We start from the raw sequence: 19,746 nt of genomic DNA on the forward strand, positions 1-19,746 counted from the left end.
CGGAACAGATCGGATATAAAGTCCTCGGGGTAGGGGAATCCATATGCGCACCTGGCTTCAATTATAGTGTACAAAACGTGATATATAAAGTACGCAAGTTCTTGGTATTTACTAGTGAGTATTTCGGGAATGATTTTAAACTCACCAAGTTGCTGTTTTGCCGAGATTTCCAGTCGTTGAACACTTGAACCATGTTGACTGCCCATGAAGTGTTACGGCTCGTGGTTTTACTTTCTTGATTTTTTAAGCGCACTTATTTCAATGGCCGACACATGTTTTCCGCATCTTGTATTTTCAGTCCATTCCGTAAAATTTTCCCGTTGCAATTCCGGAAACTGTGAATCGAAATTCATAAAGTCCTGGCCCCATGGGCCATTTAAATCCGATTGCCCGAGTTCATACATCTGAACTGCTTGACTCGATTGAAAATTATCTTCGTCGTAGGCTTGCTGAAAAACGACGATTCTTTACGCTGGACCCCTTCTGCCATTTTCGCCAGATCACAGAACAAATGAATTGATTATCTCAAGAAATTGATCACGTGTTACAGTACTATGAAAATTACCAAATTTGTAAATCCCTTACTTGGATACCAAAACCCCTTCGCGTTAAGACTATCACGTGGTTCTGTTTCAGAGTCTTTATTAGTTGATGTAAAGAAAATACCAAATATGGGAAAAGGTCAAATGAAGGGTCATGGGATAAATCAGTTACATGATTGACAGCTCGATGATGCATACAAAATATCGTTTCGTTATTGCAAACTCGGAGGCTAACGCCTCCTCGCGTGCAATAACTCAACGATATTTTGTATGCATCATCTCGTGTCATCATGTAACTTTTACTTGTTTATGCCAATCCGTCTGATTCTTTGAGAGATGTTTTATGCATTATTTGTACTTGATGCTTCATCATCTTCATACAGTGTCTAGTCATGTTGACGATCGAAAAAGGATTCCATAATGTATTCTTGGTTGCCATAAGTAAATATCCTTAATATAAAACTTTTTTTTCAAAATCTTCGAAGTGGATGGAAAGTGATTAATTATTGTTATTCCATAGACTCTTTCTATCAAACCACTTTGATGTCTCTCTTTTTGCGGGATTAAGATCTGGTAGATTTAGTGCAAAATCAGACCTTTTTGGCTGCTTCTTTTTAATCTTAATTAGGATTGTTCGTCTTTACAATTGTTTGATCAGTTACACGTCTTTTTGTGATACAACTCCTAATGCTTCTGGTTGTATAAGACCCATTCCTGGTGCTTTCCGTTATTATTTTTTATGCCCCCGTAAACAAAGTTTCGAGGGTATATAGTTTTTGTCGCGTCCGTCCGTCCGTCTGTCTATCTGTCTGTTTGTCCGCAAAAACGTTAACCTTGCCCATAACTTTTGATTTAGTGGAGCTATGATTTTCATGTTTCAAATGTGTATTTCTTGTGACAAGACCTTTCTTTGGGTACCACCAAATTTGATCTTTTGACCTTGACCTTAGAGACCCACTTTTACACAAAAATTCCAAACTTTTACTTTAGCCATATCTTTTGAACAGTAGATACCAGAACTGTTATACTTCATATATGTATTCTTTGTGGCAAAACCTTTCATTAAGTACCAACAGCTTTGACCTTTTGACCTTGACCTTGGAGATTTCCGTACTTATGAAAAAACTTGAACCTTGGCCATAACCCCTGTGAGAAGACACTTCATTGGATACCAAGAACGTTGACCCTTGACCTTAGAGTTTGACTTACTTTTCAAACACAACTTTGAACATAATTTTTGAAGGGTTAAAACTAGGCTTTCATACTTCACATATCTAATCCTTGTGACAAGACCTTTCATTCTGTATCAATAACCTTGACCCTTTGACCTTGGAGTTTGACCCATTTTTACACAAAAATCCAAACTTTCACTTTGGACCTTGGACATTTCCGTACTTACGAAAAAACAATAACTTTTGAACAGTAAGGGCTAGGGCTTTCATACTTCACTTATGTTATCCTTGTGACAAGATCTTTCATTGGATATCAACAACTTTGACCCTTTGACCTTGGAGTTTGACCTACTTTTTACAAACTTTAACCTTGGCATAACTTTTGAATAGTAAGGACTAGAGCTTTCATACTCCACATATGCAATCCTTGTGACAAGACCTTTCATAGGATATCAATACCTTTGACCTTGGAGTTTGACCAACTTTTAACAACTTTTTGGCCATAACTTTTGAACGGTAAGGGCCAGCACTTTCATACTTCCCCTATATAATCTTTGAGACAAGGCCTTTCTTTAGAAACCAACAACCTTGACCCTTTGACCTTGACCCTGGAGTTTGTCCTACCTTTGAAAACGTTAGTCTTGGTCAGAACTATTGAACAGGTGGTGCTAGGGTTTTATATTTCTGTATCTGTATCTGTATCTGTATATATACGTCGAAGTGACCAATACTGGCTTTTCTACGACGGTGAGAGAGCTCGTGTCGGACTTATTGACACAAGCTGTCGAGGGCGGTCTTGAAGGCCTCGACAGACTTAGCGCAAACTATATTGTCCTCCAGTTGGTTCCATTTGATGACTGTGTCCACAAAGAATGATGAGCGGTATTGGTTAGTTTTCGTAGATGTTGTTTCGAGACACTTGCTGTTATTTTTGACTTGAGATGAAAGAATGTTTGTATTTTCACAATTATCGAATGTTTTTAATTTGATTTGGCGTCTAGGCTTAGCTTTTTGAATGAAATTGTGAGTTGGTAGCCCTGGCACCAACCCCTCAACCACCTTATAGAGCATAATGAGTCGCAAGCTGGTCCTTCTATGCTGGAGCGGTTGTAAGTCCAGTTCCTTGGCCTTGGTGGTGATGAAGCCCTCTTCCCTGTTGTGGTAGCTCGTTTTATGAAACGGATGGCTTTGCGTTGGACACGTTCGAGCTTATCTATGTCCTGTTTTTGAAATGGGTCCCAGACTATTGATCCATATTCAAGTGTTGATCGCACCATGGAGACGTAGGCTGTTTTCCTGCAGTTCTCGGTACAGTGTGATAAATTTCGTCGGAGAAATCCTAATGTTGAATGAGCTTTTTTAGTGATCTTGTTGATGTGAGTTGACCACTTTCAGTCTGACGAAATTTGGAGTCCAAGATAGGGGTTATTTTCAACCTCTTCCAGCACGTGATTGTCCAGTATATAGAATTTGCTGGTTTTTTGGCGTATGCTCATGATGTAGCATTTTTTGGCGTTGAAACGCATACCCCAGTCATTGGCCCACTTTTGCAAGTTGTGAAGGTCTTCCTGTAGTTTTTCCTGATCTCCATAGTTGTTGATTTGTCGGTATAAGAGGCAATCATCTGCGAACAGCCGGACTTGTGATGTTACGGAGTCTGGGAGGTCGTTAATGTGGCATAAAAAGAGCAGCGGCCCGAGGACTGTGCCTTGCGGCACCCCGGACTCCACTGGCACCGCCTCTGATTTCTCGCCCTCTACTACTGTTCGCATTGTCCTTCTTGTAAGGAATGATGTTAGCCATGATAGTGTACTTCCTCTTATGCCGTACTGACTGAGTTTATGGAGTAGTTTCTGATGTGGAACAGTGTCAAAAGCTTTAGAGAAGTCCAAAATTGCCATATCTGTTTGTTTTCCTTTGTCATAATTTATCAGCAGGTCGTTCATTGTTGTTAGAAGTTGTGTCTCACAGGAGAGCCATGATTAAGCGTTGTTAAAATTTTGTTTTTTTCTAGGTGTTTCAGTATGTGTCGACAGATGATATGTTCCAATAATTTGCTAGATATTTCACATTTGTATTTCTTGTGAAAAGGCCTTACAGTGACTTTAGGTACTAACATACCAGGTATTTGATCTGCATTTGAGAAAGCTAAACCTTCGCTATATTGCCATACGGGGGCATCAGTGTTTCACAAACACATCTTGTTCTGTAAGATTTAGTATCCCTGTAGTAAGGGGCTAACATTCACCGTGACCACACACCTTAAGCTCAATCCTAAGCCCCGCACCAAGCCCCGAGTTTGGCCCTCACTCTAGCCCTAAGTTTAGTTTCCACCGCCTACATTACTTTTTGTAAGGCGGCATGTACATGTAGTACCACAAGTTGATTTTAATTCCTTCTTGCTTTGTCAGTCTATTTTTAAGGTCTTTATCTCAGTAAACTACTACAGTTTATATATGTTTCACTGGTACTTCTTTGTCTCATTTACATATTTGTTCTTTACCAGAACGAAAAAAAAATATATTTTCGACTTTGATCTACATGTTTTTGATATTCTCTTGTTAGTTTTGCGATGTTTTATAACGTTATAGGTCTCTGGGGAATGTTCGAATCATAATATGCGTGAGTCCCCCTTAAAACCCCCCTTCCCTTTTATAACTTAGTAAATTTTAATAAAATGGAATAGATATTTTTATAAAATAAATTGATTTGGTCTCTCTTCCAAATGACCTTTAATCATTTTAAAACTCTTAGTACACCTTGGTTAAAAATCTTGTTTTCTTATATCTTTGCGAATAATCCAAAGAACGATCTACCCATAACTGAACACGCCCAAATTTCATCATAAACAGAATGAAAAACGTGAAAGTCGGAAAAATCAAAAGTTTGGGACAATTCTTGCGTTTTTATCTTTAAATACGCTCATTTAACATCCACTCTAGAATCTCTTTAACGCTTGTTAATGACAGACTCGTGAATAAGGTAATTATTTTATTGCATAGCAAGTTTGGAACATATGTCTGTATGAACTTGAAGGTCTATCTAGTCTTTGTATAATTTATATGCTAACTCCTCTCCAATTTCTTGGCTGATAAATTTATTTTACTTTAGTTTTAGTGATGGAGTTTCAGCCGATTATCATGGCTGCTGGCCCGGGCAGTAGAATGTCAGACCTCACGTCTAAATGTCCTAAAGCCGCCTTGCTGGTTGGAAATCGACCAATGGTTTGGTACCCAATAAACATACTGGAGAGGGCTGGATTTGAAGGTTGATGACGTAGATGAGAAGCACTGCTTAACATTTGATATAGCAAAATTTAATATTTTGACTTCAAGGTTTAATTTTATTAAAGCATAAAATTATTTCCTTGTATGTCTTTAATTAAGTTGAGCAATACTTTTGCTTTTAATATAATATTGGCTTTTTGATTATTTTTTCCTAAAAAGGATTCTATAAAGTTTGTTATGAAATAAATTAGTGCCTTTTCTGTCCTATATCATCGATCCTTTTTAATCATGAAATTCTGATACAGAGGCAATTATTGTGGTGGACTCTGACGACCAGCCAGAGATACAGAGGATGTTAACTGAGTGCTGCTCAGTGAAACTCCACCTGGACTATGTCGCCGTGTCAAGTCATGACGTCGGAACCGCAGATGTTCTCAGAGACATCAGACACAAAGTCAAGGTATAAACTGCTTACATATCAAGATATTTATAATTTTATATAATGGCATAATTATACCCGCACTTTCTAAAGAAAGTTCGGGTATATTGTTGTTACTCATGTCCGTCCGTCCGTCCGTCCGTCCGTCTGTCACACTTTTCTTCCCTAAACTCCTCTTACATTTTACACAGTAGGCTAATCATCTTTTGGGAGATGGTTGGTGGTGTCATGTAGATGTGCAGTAAGGTTTCGGAATTTTGATTTTGCCTTGGGGGGTCAAATGGGGGTCGAAAAATGACGTTTTTTATGCAAAAAGCCTCGTCTTCCCTGAACTCCTCTTACATTTTACACAGTAGGCTAATCATCTTTTGGGCGATGGTTGGTGGTGTCATGTAGATGTGCAGTAAGGTTTCGGAATTTTGATTTTGCCCCGGGGGGTCAAATGGGGGTCGAAAAATGACGTTTTTTATGCAAAAAGCCCCGTCTTCCCTGAACTCCTCTTACATTTTACACAGTAGGCTAATCATCTTTTGGGAGATGGTTGGTGGTGTCATGTAGATGTGCAGTAAGGTTTCGGAATTTTGATATTGCCCGGGGGGTCAAATGGGGGTCGAAAAATGATGTTTTTTATGCAAAAAGCCCCGTCTTCCCTGAACTCCTCTTACATTTTACACAGTAGGCTAATCATCTTTTGGGAGATGGTTGGTGGTTTCATGTAGATGTGCAGTAAGGTTTCGGAATTTTGATTTTGCCCCGGGGGGTCAAATAGGGGTAAAAAAATGACGGTTTTATGCAAAAAGCCCCGTCTTCCCTGAAATTCTCTTACATTTTACACAGTAGCCTAATCATCTTTAGGGAGATGGTTGGTAGTGTCATGTAGATGTGCAGCAAGGTTTTGGAATTTTGATATTGCCCTGGGAGGTCAAATGGGGGTGGAAAATTACATTTTTTGTGCAAAAAGTCCTGTCTTTCCTGAAGTCCTCCTTAATGTTACTCAGAAGCCTAATCATCTTTTAGGAGAGTTAAATATCTTGAAAATTATGTAAAACATTAACGTTAAAGAGTAAAAAAACATTGCAAGCTGGGAAACATCTTGAATTTTTATGAGTGATTAATGTACAAATGTCAAATGTGAGAGTCATATCTCATCTCAATCAAAAGTTATAAGCAAATGCAACATTTTTGAAAAGTAGGTTAGGCTTCAAGGTCAAGGTCACAGAGTAAAAGTCATGATTCATTTGGAAAGATCTTATCACAGGTAATAATATACATGCATTATAATATGAATGCCCTAACTTTTCTCTTTCAAAATGATAAATTTATAACAATTTAATTTTTTTGCAAGTAGGTCAAACTTCTAGGTCATATGTAAAAAAAAAAAAAAAACCATGCCATTCTCACAGGTAAATACTAGTACATAAGTTTAATATGAATGCCTTGTCTCTTCTCATTCAGTAGATATGACCGTGATAACCAAGGTTAATTTTATTCAGACAGAAGAACAGTCTGACATACAAATGTACATATTTCTATATGAATTGCATGGGTAAAATTGGACAGTGGTTCTAGAAAAGTTAAAAATGTAAAAAGTTTTCAGACAAACAGATGGACAACATGTCACAACAGACGATATATGACAAGGAAACCAGAAAAGCTCAAATGAGTGTTTTGAAAGGGTTACAATATGGTTGCAGTACTTGAAAAGCTGGGTTTTTTTTCATGCAGAGATATGCATGACCAACATATTCATGTTTTATATTTTCTTTAGTAATTTGTTTGTTTGTTGTGAATACATATCTCATTGGAATTTTTCCGTCATATGGAGACACCACCAAATAATAATGAAGACAAGATGTGTTTGTGAAACACTGATGTCCCTGTCTGGTAGCCTATGGCGAAGGTTGAAGTTTCTCAAATATATGTCAAACTCAAAGGTCAAGGTCAAAAGGTTCAATTGTTGGTATCAGAAAAAAGTCTTGTCACAAGGAATGCACATGTGAAATAAGTAATCCCTATAGTACTTCCTCTTCAAAAGTTAATTGCCAAGGTTAATTTTTTAAGTGGTTCAAACTCTACGGTCAAGGTCAAACATATTTATACCTGTTGACAGTTCACAATGAATACACATGTTAAGCATGAAAGCCCTAGCACCTACTGATCAAAATTTAGGCCAAGTTTAAAGTTGGGTATTTTTCTTGTAAAAATGTGTATTCTAGGTCAAGTGATCAGAGGTAAAAATTAATGGTACCCAAATAAAAGGTCTTAATTGTCACAAGAAATAAACCTATAAAATGTGGAAGCCAACTGTATAGCCCATCCCACTTAAAACTTATGGGCAAGGTTATAATTTCTGCAGACAAATATACAGACATAATATAAACACAAGAAACAAAATATGTACATAATTAGTCAAATGGAAAAAAATATACTATTTAATTGGAATCACAAAATAGATTGTTATTTCAGGGATAGGGAGTGGGTAGGGACCCCCCCCCCCCCCCCCCCCCCCCCCCCCCCCGGAATTTCCTTTGTTATTTAAACAAGACTATATACTGAAGCAAATAAAAAATGATTTTGGACATCCTCCCCCTAACTAAGAAAACATTGGGTTTTTTTTGTTTATTTGTTTTCAGTGTATGATTTTTTTCTCCTGCTTGTCAGGAAATTCTAGGCATGAATATTTTGACTGAGATGTGAACCCCCCTCCCTAATCCAGAAAAAAAATTCTGGATCCGCACCAGTATTGGCAGTAACTGAATGTCACATCGACAAGGGGAGATAACTTCACAATATGAAATTCGTCTAGTGTGGCATGCGATGATCTTTGACCCTTTTTGAACTTTAACCTAATCGTTTGGGTTTATTTTACCCCCACTATACTTAAACTTGTACTTACCGACCTCCATAGGTCCTGTAAACTTCATGAAATATAAATCCAATTATAACACAAAATGAATTAATCCAAAGCACACCATTCTGCAGCATGTTATAATGATATTCCATTCAGAAAACCTCCGTGCCGTCGATTCCGTCACCTTATCAGATGAAGTGGGAATCGGCCGAGGTGTACCGAATGGAGTTTAATCTAAAAATATGATAATGGGTGACGCAACGTGATGTGATGTAGAATTTACATGTCAAGAACAAATTTTAAATTAATTCATAACAAACACTGTTTTAACAAAACTGTTCCATCTAGCCTATTCCCAAAAGTATGTACTGTGTGATTGTGGTGTTGAGAGGGGGGGGGGGATTAGTAAATTTAAAAAGGTCCTAATATGAGCAAAACATTTATCAAAATCTAATTTACATTATTAATAGAATTCAAACTGGTATATAATGAATTAAGCATGTAAAATAAATATAAGAGGTTCTGAGTTATAGGTCACAGGGATACTCTGCATAGTTGACTTCACTTGCATGTATGTATTTTATTACTTGTCTTTTATATGTAACATGGTTGTATGCCAACATGTTTGGTGAATCAATAAAGAAATTGAATTGAATTGAATTTCATACCCAACGAACGGGGGGGGGGGGGGGGGGGGGGGGGGGGGGGGGGGGGGGGGGGGGGGGGGGGGGGGGGGGGGGCGGGGGGGGGGGGGGGGGGGGGGGGGGGGGGGGGGGGGGGCTGCCCCCCCTTTTTTTTCCCAACATTACCTGTACTATAAGAAAATGTCCATTAAAAAGATGGTTGCCCCCTCCCCCCACTTTTAACCACAGTATATACATTGCAAGGAAATATTGGAAAAATTGTAAGTTAAAGTAATTTTGCCTTGAAAAAAAAGTGGCCACCACCCCCCCACCCCCACCCCCCCCCCCCCATTTCATTTTTTTTCCTTGTTAATTTTTTTTAGGTTAGTAAAAAAAATTTTCTCAGGTTGCCCCCCCCCCCCCCCCCCCCCCCCCCACTTTCAAAAACGATGCTACGTGCCTGAATTATATAGAATTATCTTGACTTTTTCCTTGGTAAGCCTCCCGTAGGATTGTGTATTTAGAGGCAAACACCTTAGTGCGGGTATTACTGTCTCATGACAGCATCTAGTTATTATTTTGTAAATAAAATTACAATGTTATTGAATGGATAGACTGTCGAACTGGTGTGAAAGTAACACTGCAAGTATGTATGTGTGCAGTGTTAACACAAATATTTAAAGCAAATAATTTGATTAATGGGTGTAATTTGTGATTCCAGTATAACAAAGTATTTTCATACAGAAAGGATTAGTTATTTTGTTACTGTTCTTGGAATTACTGATGTGGTGTACCCACACAATATTTCCATTTCTACAGTATAAATATTGATTGCATATAGTAAGAGTTATGCTTTTAATAGCAATTTTTTCCTGAAATCCTGAATTTGAATGTACCTTTAAAAAAAATTCAGAGTTCTACTAAGAGGTTTTGCTCAGTTTACTGATTCTATTTTTAACTTAAGTCAACTGTTGCTATTTTTAGACAGACCTCTTAATTATCAGCTGTGACCTAATTACCGACATCTCTCTCCACAACATTGCCAATCTCCACCGTACCCATGATGCATCACTGACCATGCTTCTATCCCCGCTCCCATCTCAGTACTACGAGGCAGTGGCCCCAGGAGCCAAATCTAAGAAACAGCTGGGTGAGAGAAGTTTTGGGACATACATGTTAACCTATTGTGATAAAAAAAATAGGGAGATTCAGACCTCAAAAGTGGTAGCATTGTGCACGCTTTATTTCATGCTTGGATTTATGAAGATATATTTCATAGAATATACATGTATAGCCTTAAATGAAAACTACAATAATTAATCTTAAATATCAACGGCAAAGAAGAAGACAGAAACACCTAAGTTTGACATAGATTGTTCAAATTCATGCTCATCATTTTGCTTTGATTGGCTGCTTTACTTAGCCTTTTGAATAGTGATCTTTGCTGATATAGTCTAGAAGCAATAATTCTGAATGTTCATTCAGTTGTCGAACAAAACAAATGATGACATGATTTAATCTAGGTATAAAACTAGTTCCTATCTTTCATTAAATGAATTGGCTTTCCCGTGATGATCGAAAACGAAAGGTAGAGATGTTCCTCATGGCTTGGTCAATCGAATGATTTCTATTGACTTTATTGATAAAATTATGAGCTCATGTGCTTTAACAGAAGATGTCAAACGTTTTCATACAATTCTAAAATGCTGTATCTCCTTTTTCATGGCAATAATATTGACGAAATTTATCGTAACCAATGTAATCACTGGTAATCACTTGTCGTTGTCTAATACGTGCTTGAAATCTATGTACACATCGGTACAAAAAAAGCGTTTGTATGCTTCCGAGTCAAATCACGCGATCTCTAACGAGATTTTATGAAGAATGGCATCAAAAATGGATACCCAAGCGAGCCAAATATACTTTAAACGAAACTTTTTTAGAAAAGTCGTAACATCGTAATATCATTTAAATTATTGATTTTTATCAACTTTTGTGTGTGTGGTGTTTTTTTTCCTAGAAAAGGACTTTTTTGGATTTGATGAAAAGGGTGAAAGGATACTATTCACACAGTCAGAGGCAGATGTTGATGAAACCATTAGTGTCAAAAAGTCTGTTTTAAAGAAGTAAGCAAGCTAGGTCCTATTTTGTATAAAAGTTAAGTAAAATGTAAAGGTACTGATATTTGTGCAGGGTATTAATATTTAGAATATTTTTTTTCTTGACAGACATCCTTACATGTGTATTAAGTCTGGACTAACAGACTGTCACCTCTATTTAATGAAGAAATGGGTCGTTGATTACCTAGCAGAAAATGAGTAAGCTGTAATGGATATATCTCTGTTTTTATTAGATGCTTAGACCTACAGTATCAGAGGAGACCAATTTGAATATGAAGAGATCATATTTTCTTTTTGCCTTTAGGTCATTAGCCTACATAAGGACAGAATTAATTCCCCACCTAGTCAGAAAACAGTTCACTAAGGCAAAGGTCAAGGACAAATTACCTCAGGCCAACCAGTCTGTCATTTCAGACACCCAGAAAATGAGTAAGCATCATTATTATCAATAGTAATTTAGAAAAAAATTAATTTGTAATGTCAAAAAAAAGCATTTATTAAAATTGATTTTGGCAGACATATTGAAGTTTTCTTCTGAGGAGGAGTATGCCGCTGATATTAGAGATATGTCATCTTGGAATGATCACCATGGAGACATGGCAGACTGTTACCATGGAGACAAAATCCGTTGTTATGGTTACATTCAAGATGGAGGGTTATGTTTGCGAGTGAATACCATATCATCATACAGTGAAGCTAATCGTCAGGTGTGTCATAATTATCCACTGGATCTGACTCGGTAGCATTACTTATCTTGTTACCTAATCCACTGGATCTGACTCTGTAGCATTACTTATCTTGTTACCTAACTTGTCATGTTTTCTTCAGATTCAAAAGATCTTCACACACACTGGGATTGAGAAAGAGGTCCCACATCTACATGCCTCTGTGAACATGGCAGAAAAATCTCAAGTAGGTCAAAATTTAGGTATTCAGATACAGCACTTTACCCTAACAGGACAGTGGGAAAAGAAAGGCAAATGTCATTAACTGTTTAAGCCAAATTTTATCTTTTTGCCTTCAAGATGATAAGCTTATTTCAGAGCTAATGAATAATCAGAAACCCACATAAAATTACTTATTATATATATACTTATTATATATTATTATATTCTGGTACAGACTTCCTTTGAGTACTCTGTTTACTTGTTTTACAGGTAGGATCGGACTGCTTGGTTGCTGAGGGTACACAAATTGGAGAGAAGGTTTCTATAAAACGTTCTGTGATTGGGCGACATTGTAAGATCGGGGACCGTGTCCGAATCGCTAATTCCACAATACTGGATAATGTTGTCATTGAGGAGGGGTGAGTTGATTGAAGAATGCTAACAAAAGCATGCTAATTATACCAATGATCATAGATTTTTTTGTAATCAGTACATGTATATATTTGCGAGATGGGCGATGAAAAAAGGTTTGCTACGCTTGTCTGTATTGGCAATGAAGTATTGATAAATGGTCAATGACATACACTTTTCATTAAATGAGAACAATTTCTGCCAGAGGATATTTGATATTTTTCTTCAGGGACTGAAAAATAATTAGAGAAAAACTCATTATGAATTTTTTAAAATAAAATTTTTGAACACATTCTTAATTCTGAAGGGTGTTTGCTCATAAATTCATTATGGAATTTATGAAAATTAGTATTGCTTGAAGCATCATACCATTATTACAGTCTTGAAGCAAAGAATAATAACTAGACAATTTTTTTTTTCATAAAATAAGCCTGTTTTGAATACAAGTTAGCAGGATGGTACTTCTTCTGTTAAAAGTAAGAATATTGAATCAGTTGGAGAAACTGATTATAATAATAAAAGCTCTTACTAGTTGTATTGTTTACCTATAAAACAGTGTGACTCTGACAAAGATTGTCTGCAGAGCAGACCTGGGGTAATGGTAATGTGTAATGGTAATGCATTGTAATCATTACATTTTTTCAAAGTAATGGGATGTAATGTGTAATGGATCCTCCTTTCAATTACAAGTAATTGTAATGTAATGCATTACTTTAAAAAAATGTCAGTAATGACCAATTTCTTTTCAATTACATTTCAATTACATTTTGTATATTAGTCTCTTATTTTTTAATCTCAAACAAATAAATATCACTGAGATTTTTTTTTTTAATTAATAATGTTAGAATCTTAAAATTAAAATCCTGTATCCTACAATTTTTTTTTAATTATTAAATGGTAACTGATAGACATGTTAAATTATTGTTTTAATAGAAAACTTCTTCACAAGGCAATTGTAAAATCAATCAAAGAGAACCAGAGAAAAATATTAAAAGAAATCATCAGGTTTTAAAGAAAGATACAAAAAAAGACATTAATACATGTATAGTGAGACTTCCAGTTAAATTACGATACAAACTATATTTTTCTACTTATTATTTTCCCTTTTCATTCTGGTAAAATGGACTTGGTAAACATGATACAAGATCAGTATGATTTATTGTAGACACAAAGAGAAATAAAGCCAAACATAAATATAGACTGATATATTTACCATCATTCATTTTTGGTAGCGTAAGGCCTCAAAATTCAAATACTATATTTAGGTACTTGTAATTATCACCTTTGGTTGTGTTTGATTTAATAAAGCTTCATTGATTATACCTGTTCAGCTAGTTAGAAGTGCTAATTAATTCGTTAAGTATTTTAATACTTTTTTAACATTTATAGCATTATCTGTTAATTAAATATTAGTTAAATACATAAACATATAGTAGGAAATGTTTAATAAATCACATATTTAAAAAAACAAAAACATAACAGAAACTAACATCAGATATTGAACAAAATAATTACTATTTCAGGTGAAGCTGTAACGGTGAATAGAAACGCCCATGTTATCCAGGCGGACATCAGCGCTACTAATGGAGTCGTACATCTCATTGATCACGTGCTCATTCCCTCTAGATATCATCTATCATCTATTCTAGGATAAAACTAATTTAAAATAATATTTATTTTTTCCCCCAATGTTATTTCATTTGTTAATATATATTATGTACATATAATTTCATGTTTGTAAATATTTCATCAAAATTTTATTTTGTCAATAAAATATTCTTAAATACTAAGTACTGATTTTTTGCCTTACGGTGATGATTTTAAATTTCCTGTCATTCTTAACAATGTGGACATGCATGTAGCGCTGTTGCTAATGTGCAAAACCTTGCAGTCTTCCCCCATACCCCAATCGCCTGGCCTCCTATTCATAAAAATCCTGGACGGAAAAAATAAAACTTGTCACTTGTTAGTGATCCGAATATAACTTGAATTTCTGTGGATTTAGAAACGTCCGTCAACATTTAACGATGAGTAATACATCATGTTTATAGTTGCAGCAGAAACCAACTTTCTTCTGATGTATATTGAATAAAAGGCTGTGAAAACAACTCTTACGGCTATTTTTTTTCCGGGAATTTCAAATGACTCTCAATCGTTCTACTTTGTTTTGAATGTTGGAATATACAGAAATACATGTAACGAGTACAGTACTAGTATTCAAGTGCAAAAGTCCCTTTAATGTTTAAACAATACAAATCAGAAACAAAACAAATTTGGACCTCAAAAATACCAAAGGTGGGATCAGGTGCCATGGAAGAGTGAGCATCCTCTGCCGACTGGTCACACCCGCCGTGCTTTTTGTTGTTGCATTTCATTTCTGGAATTTTTTTGAAATTTTCAAATTTAGTTTCATTTCCGACATTTTTTAGTTTTCATTTCCGATATTTTAAAGTTTTTATCTCCAACATTTTTAAGGTAGTGCTTTTCGGTAATGGAAGCAGTATTGAAGAATTACTGTAAATGTATTATATTTGGCGTGTACGATATTTAGCGGAAAGTGATTTTTTAAGAAGTTAGCGTCGATTTGATTTAGCGCATTCCTTGAAATTCTTATTCATGTATCAATGTTGAAGATATTTAGCGATGTACTTGAATTAGCGGAAGTATCTTTCCGCCAAAAGCGCTAAAAAATAGACCGCCAAATGTAATACGTTTACAGTAACTTATGAAAAATTAAATTTTATAAGAATAAATTATAGGATATAAAAATGTCTTGGACAAAAGTTTGGTTCAGTCATTGGCATTCAATGAAGTGAACATGAATGAGGATGAAAAGATGCATGCTCAATGAATTATTTTAACTAGACTTAGTGCTACATGTACATATGTATATAGACAACATTTTAAATTTATGTTTTAATTAATAATTTGAAAAATATGGTTTGAAATAATTCTTTGAAAATTTGATTTTCTACCTACTTGGTTAACATATTACATTGCCGGAGAGGTACCTTGCAAAAATCCGGAACATGAAAAAAAAATAAATGTTGAAAATGAAATTTAAAAATGTCGGAAATGCTTTGCAGATTTCCGGAATGAAATGCAGCGCTTTTTGTCATGAGCGGAAAAACGGAATTTGTATTATAAACGAATTTGAAAAAAGACTATCACCATGGGCTTCTTTTACAAAATGTTGCAAAGTGGTAACCTCATAAATAAAATGTATGAAATCAGTGAAATCCATGTAGAACTGAAGAGGGATCAAAAAAGTGTTTGTAAAACTCTACATTTTCTTTCGTTTATGATTACATACATGATTTTCTGAACAAACTAAATGTTTGACGAAATTTCAGAAATGGGATCATCTTCCTCCATTCTTTTTTTTCAATTTCTTTATGTGAATTATATTTTACTCTTTAATTCAATTTTCCCTTTCTATCCTTTAAAAATATTTTTAACACAAGGCAACTTATAAAACAAGGGATGTTTGTAAAACACTCATGCCCCACTCCCACAAATATTTGAATTTTTTTAAGTCCAAGGGGCATAACTCTATCCAAAATGGCTGGACCGTACCCAAACCTGAACTTGAACTATATATTCTCTAGATAAATCTTAATACCAAATTTTATTTCAATAAGCACAATTTCTGTAAGGAAAAAGAACGGAAACTGCAAATAAATAAAATTATTCTAAGTCCAAGGGCGTTAGGTAACTCTTTCCAAAATGGCTCGATCGTAACCAAAACAAAACTTGCTCTATATATTCTTATGATAAATCTGTACTTGTATATCAAATTTCATTTCAGTATGTGCAACCTCTGCGAAGAAAAGGAATGGAAACTGATGGTGGACCGACAGACAGCAACAAAGCAATATGCCCTGTCTCCCTTCTTCGAAGGGACGCATTAGTTTTAAATATTATTTTCAAAATTTAGCACCATTTCACCTAGACTCTCTTTCACAATTTTTTTCTAATCTTGGTGTAACTTGAGCAAGGATCTTCCTTATTTATACCTCAAATGTTTTCATTTTGGTTACATCGAATGTCCCCTGATCTATAGGGAGTAAGCACACTGTTGTGTTTAACTTTTTGCACTTTTTGCGGTATAGTCTAAAACCTCAAAACTTAGTCGGCTTTAATAAAAGGCTGGTTTGATGACAATACATTTTTATCATATATCATTGACTTTATCGATAAATCCGTTTGATGAGTAAAGGCACCAAAATATCTCTTTATTTAATTTTTAAAAATTTATCTATTTATTTTGCATTGAAGACAGCGTATAATAAAAATGATCACTATTTCAGCTTTGAGTACCTTGTGTTTTCCTTGCATGGATGCCTTTTGAATACATTGTGAAAGTAGACACTACTTTTTGAAATTTTGCTTGTGGCCGATTTGATGCTTTGATTCAATTTTACTTGTGTTTTATTTTTGTCGTGTTCTAGATGATGAAAAAAGTTAAATAATTTTGGAATTTAAATTACTCTTAATACTTGTATATACATGTTTATCAGCAGTAGATATTTTTGATCACATCAGTAGAACTACAGAGCTGAGTACACCTCAGATACATTCCGTTCTTGTCGTGGAATCTTCACATGAAGTGTTATGAGCGAGGGAGAATTAAACAGTGATTGGCCAGTGGTGGTTGCCATTTTGAGTCTTTTAAATTCAGTAAAAATGACTTGTATGTCAGCCCATCAAGGTTTTTTCCATTATGACTTTTTCTCTCAAGATACATTCCTGAAATATTACAATTTTTAAAAAAATAATCCTCCTAAGAATAGAAAAGATTTTGTACTTCTATAGAAGTAAGCTACTGATGATCAAAGGAAATGAGGTTTAGAGGATATCTGCAAAATTCTTTAAACTAAAATCAAGTTTTTAACTTCACTGAAACTGTGAAATACAGTATAATTTGTCCAAACCGGCTACCGCCGGTTCCATAAAATTTGGCCGGTTTAGACAGAATCCGGAGTGCAGGAAAAATGCAGAAAAATATTAATTTTGAAAATTTCATTGTTTATTTACAAGTACATCATATACATAATATAAACTTTAATTAAATGATGAAATCAATCAATATTTTGGAGTCTAGAAATTAAAAAAGTCTCACGTGACTCACTGTATTTCCTTGTTTGTTCACGAAGTTTGAATGTAGAAGTAAAATGTTACCCAAATCAAAATATACAGGCACGCATAGTATAGGCCTACTATATATCAAGCGGACTGGGTTTCGCTTGTCAAAGAGCTCATTCTGTGTAAAAACATTGATGCACAATTATTAACGATTTGCTAATTATTAGATTGATCTTTTAAGTCTATGAAAAAAAATTACGTCTTCCCCCACAGTGTTATGGCGCCATTTTGAAATGCGTTCGATCTTCGATCGCGATTTATATTATGTTTTGTAAATCGCGTTCATATATTTTTTGTGTATATGTTATAATGTGTTAAAGGAGTTAAAACAAAGCTGTTTTTTAAAATTGTAATTCAATCATATAATGTTTTTTTTTTTTCAACTGGGCCGTGTCACCGCCGCATTTCACTGAGTTCGTCCCATGGCACTAATCATGCTAGCTAATGTAAACACAGATTATCACCACGAAAGGTGTTAATTGCTTTGAAGTAACTCAGGTGTGGCCGGATTAGAGGGAATGATTACCGTTAATTATGAGCAGTTGGGACCAGTATGGCCGTTCGGAATACAGAATAGACAGTATCCAGACTACACAGAATTTTTTCTAATGAATTTGTTAAAGAAGTGCATGGGACTAAAATTTATAGACGGAATGGACAAAAATCCGGAGTACTCAGAGTCCGGATTAGACAAATTTTACTGTATATTTTGATCATTAAAAGAGAATTAAATTGTGCATAGTTTAGATACAGAAGTCTATGGCCTAACATACCTAGGTCTTCACGGGGAGGAAGGGATATGCTTCTTTTCCAGTCTGGATCTTCTATAAATAGAAGTTCTCGGACAGCTTTAGTAATGGTCTGAAAAATAAGCACCACTGGAAGTAATGAAACTATACACACCTATTTCATTAAAAGTATGTTACTGTCTAAGTGCCAGAAAACATAAGGATTTATATTGGTTGGCACCTGAGTTTGGAAAAGATTCAAAACAGTAATGTGCCATTGAAAGTTTGTGAATATTTATTTCTTGATGCACCTGAGCGAAAAGCTCCAGTGAGGGTTTTCTGATCAAAGAAGGTCTATTGTCTATGCAGTAAACAAAGTGTCCTCAACATAAACCACTCACACTGATAGCAATGGAAGTGAGGATTTCTCTATCTATGTAAAGTTTAGAAGTACATTGTATTCCAGAATTGAATGGAAAGTTTAGAGAGATTGGAGACCATGCCAAATTTTTTCTCTCTAGATTTTCTTTGCAATTTTGCAATGCCTCCACACTTCCGTGTTTACTTCATGATTTATGTGGAAAGTGCAAATCAGCTGATTAAGAAAGAGAGTCAATTATTTATGAAGCGTGGTCTAAGCTGACTCCAGTAAGATTTTAAAAATATAGATGTTTTGAATAAAATCAAGTATGAAGTGAGGTACACCCTCGAATAAATGCTAATTTCAGCATTTTTTTCATTTTAATGAGTGTATATTTAGACTAACAAAGAAAACACAACTGACAAAATAAACCTGCCTGAAATGAAGTGCATATTAAGTGATATAGAAAATAAACTCTTAAATCTTAATCCTTGAGTAGCATAAGGATGTGTTATTTACCTTAATATGTTGAAAGTCTGTGATTCCAATATTGGGTAGTTGTGAGGCCTCTCAGGGTTATTCGTTTCCTCCATCAATAAGATTTGTGGTGATGCAAGACTTGAAAGCAATGACCAGATTAAAATTAATCTGAAAAACATATATAACAGCACTCCTGTATCACATTGACATACTTTAAAAATAAAAGCAAAATTTGGGTAAAAAAAAAGATAGATTCCACCGTATGTAACTTTAGTGACAAGTCTTGCTTATATGAGTATAACCCAACCAAAACGATCACAATAACTAATATTTGACAATCCTACTTTTCCTTACGTTAACTTTATCGGTGTAAAGCTTTACTAAATCATTTTTAGCCATACTGTGTAATTAGGGAATCCTATTTTCTCGATCCACTCTGCCACTTTCTCCACAGACCAGTATAAACAGGGCGGAACATTGTCGTCCTTTAAATCTTCTATCGCACTCTCCATCGTCGACATTAGGATTACTGTTTACGTTTCTAAGGAATAATGGTAGTTATCGTTCTTGGAGCACTTGCTTCCGTTTTTACATCCCGATCCCGATGACTTGTTCATGCAACTGAGAAATACAGGCGCTGTGCTGATAAGATTTGTGGGATTTGATAATGTTCAAGTCTATTTACGTTTGTTATCTCTTTTTAAAACATGTAAGAAATAAACTACACTGTACTTTACGGCCATTCCTTACCAACAATTTT

The 19,746-nt window shown here is 35.2% G+C and overlaps 2 protein-coding genes across 2 annotated transcripts; one reads left to right on the plus strand and one right to left on the minus strand.

The window, feature by feature from the left end:
• Nucleotides 1–4,515: 4,515 nt before the first annotated feature.
• On the plus strand, nucleotides 4,516–12,284 carry LOC134240517 (translation initiation factor eIF-2B subunit gamma-like). Its single transcript, XM_062722618.1, has 10 exons — nucleotides 4,516–4,696; nucleotides 4,826–4,981; nucleotides 5,247–5,401; nucleotides 9,839–10,004; nucleotides 10,875–10,980; nucleotides 11,083–11,172; nucleotides 11,279–11,403; nucleotides 11,491–11,681; nucleotides 11,803–11,886; nucleotides 12,132–12,284. The coding sequence occupies exons 2-10, from the start codon at nucleotides 4,834–4,836 to the stop codon at nucleotides 12,282–12,284; spliced, it is 1,218 nt and encodes a 405-aa protein (XP_062578602.1). The 5' UTR covers nucleotides 4,516–4,696; nucleotides 4,826–4,833.
• A 4,485-nt stretch (nucleotides 12,285–16,769) lies between these two features.
• LOC134240534 (sterile alpha motif domain-containing protein 15-like) lies at nucleotides 16,770–19,515 on the minus strand. The gene is given in 4 exon segments (XM_062722632.1): nucleotides 16,770–17,021; nucleotides 18,191–18,278; nucleotides 19,026–19,124; nucleotides 19,388–19,515. Coding segments are annotated over 4 exon segments (444 nt in total). The 5' UTR covers nucleotides 19,508–19,515; the 3' UTR covers nucleotides 16,770–16,884.
• Between the last annotated feature and the right edge of the window lie 231 nt (nucleotides 19,516–19,746).

The sequence above is a fragment of the Saccostrea cucullata genome, unplaced genomic scaffold (genome assembly GCF_032062105.1).
Source record: "Saccostrea cucullata isolate Sc308-1 unplaced genomic scaffold, CSIRO_AGI_Scuc_v1 ctg175, whole genome shotgun sequence".
In the NCBI taxonomy this organism is placed as follows: Eukaryota; Metazoa; Mollusca; class Bivalvia; order Ostreida; family Ostreidae; genus Saccostrea; species Saccostrea cuccullata.

Bases quoted from the DNA above. Each gene is read 5' to 3' on its own strand.
- LOC134240517 (XM_062722618.1), top strand. From the start codon at position 4,834: ATGGAGTTTCAGCCGATTATCATGGCTGCTGGCCCGGGCAGTAGAATG. The intron at 5,402-9,838 runs GTATAAACTGCT...TGCTATTTTTAG, and splicing joins ACATCAGACACAAAGTCAAG to ACAGACCTCTTAATTATCAG. The intron at 11,173-11,278 runs GTAAGCTGTAAT...TTTTGCCTTTAG, and splicing joins GATTACCTAGCAGAAAATGA to GTCATTAGCCTACATAAGGA.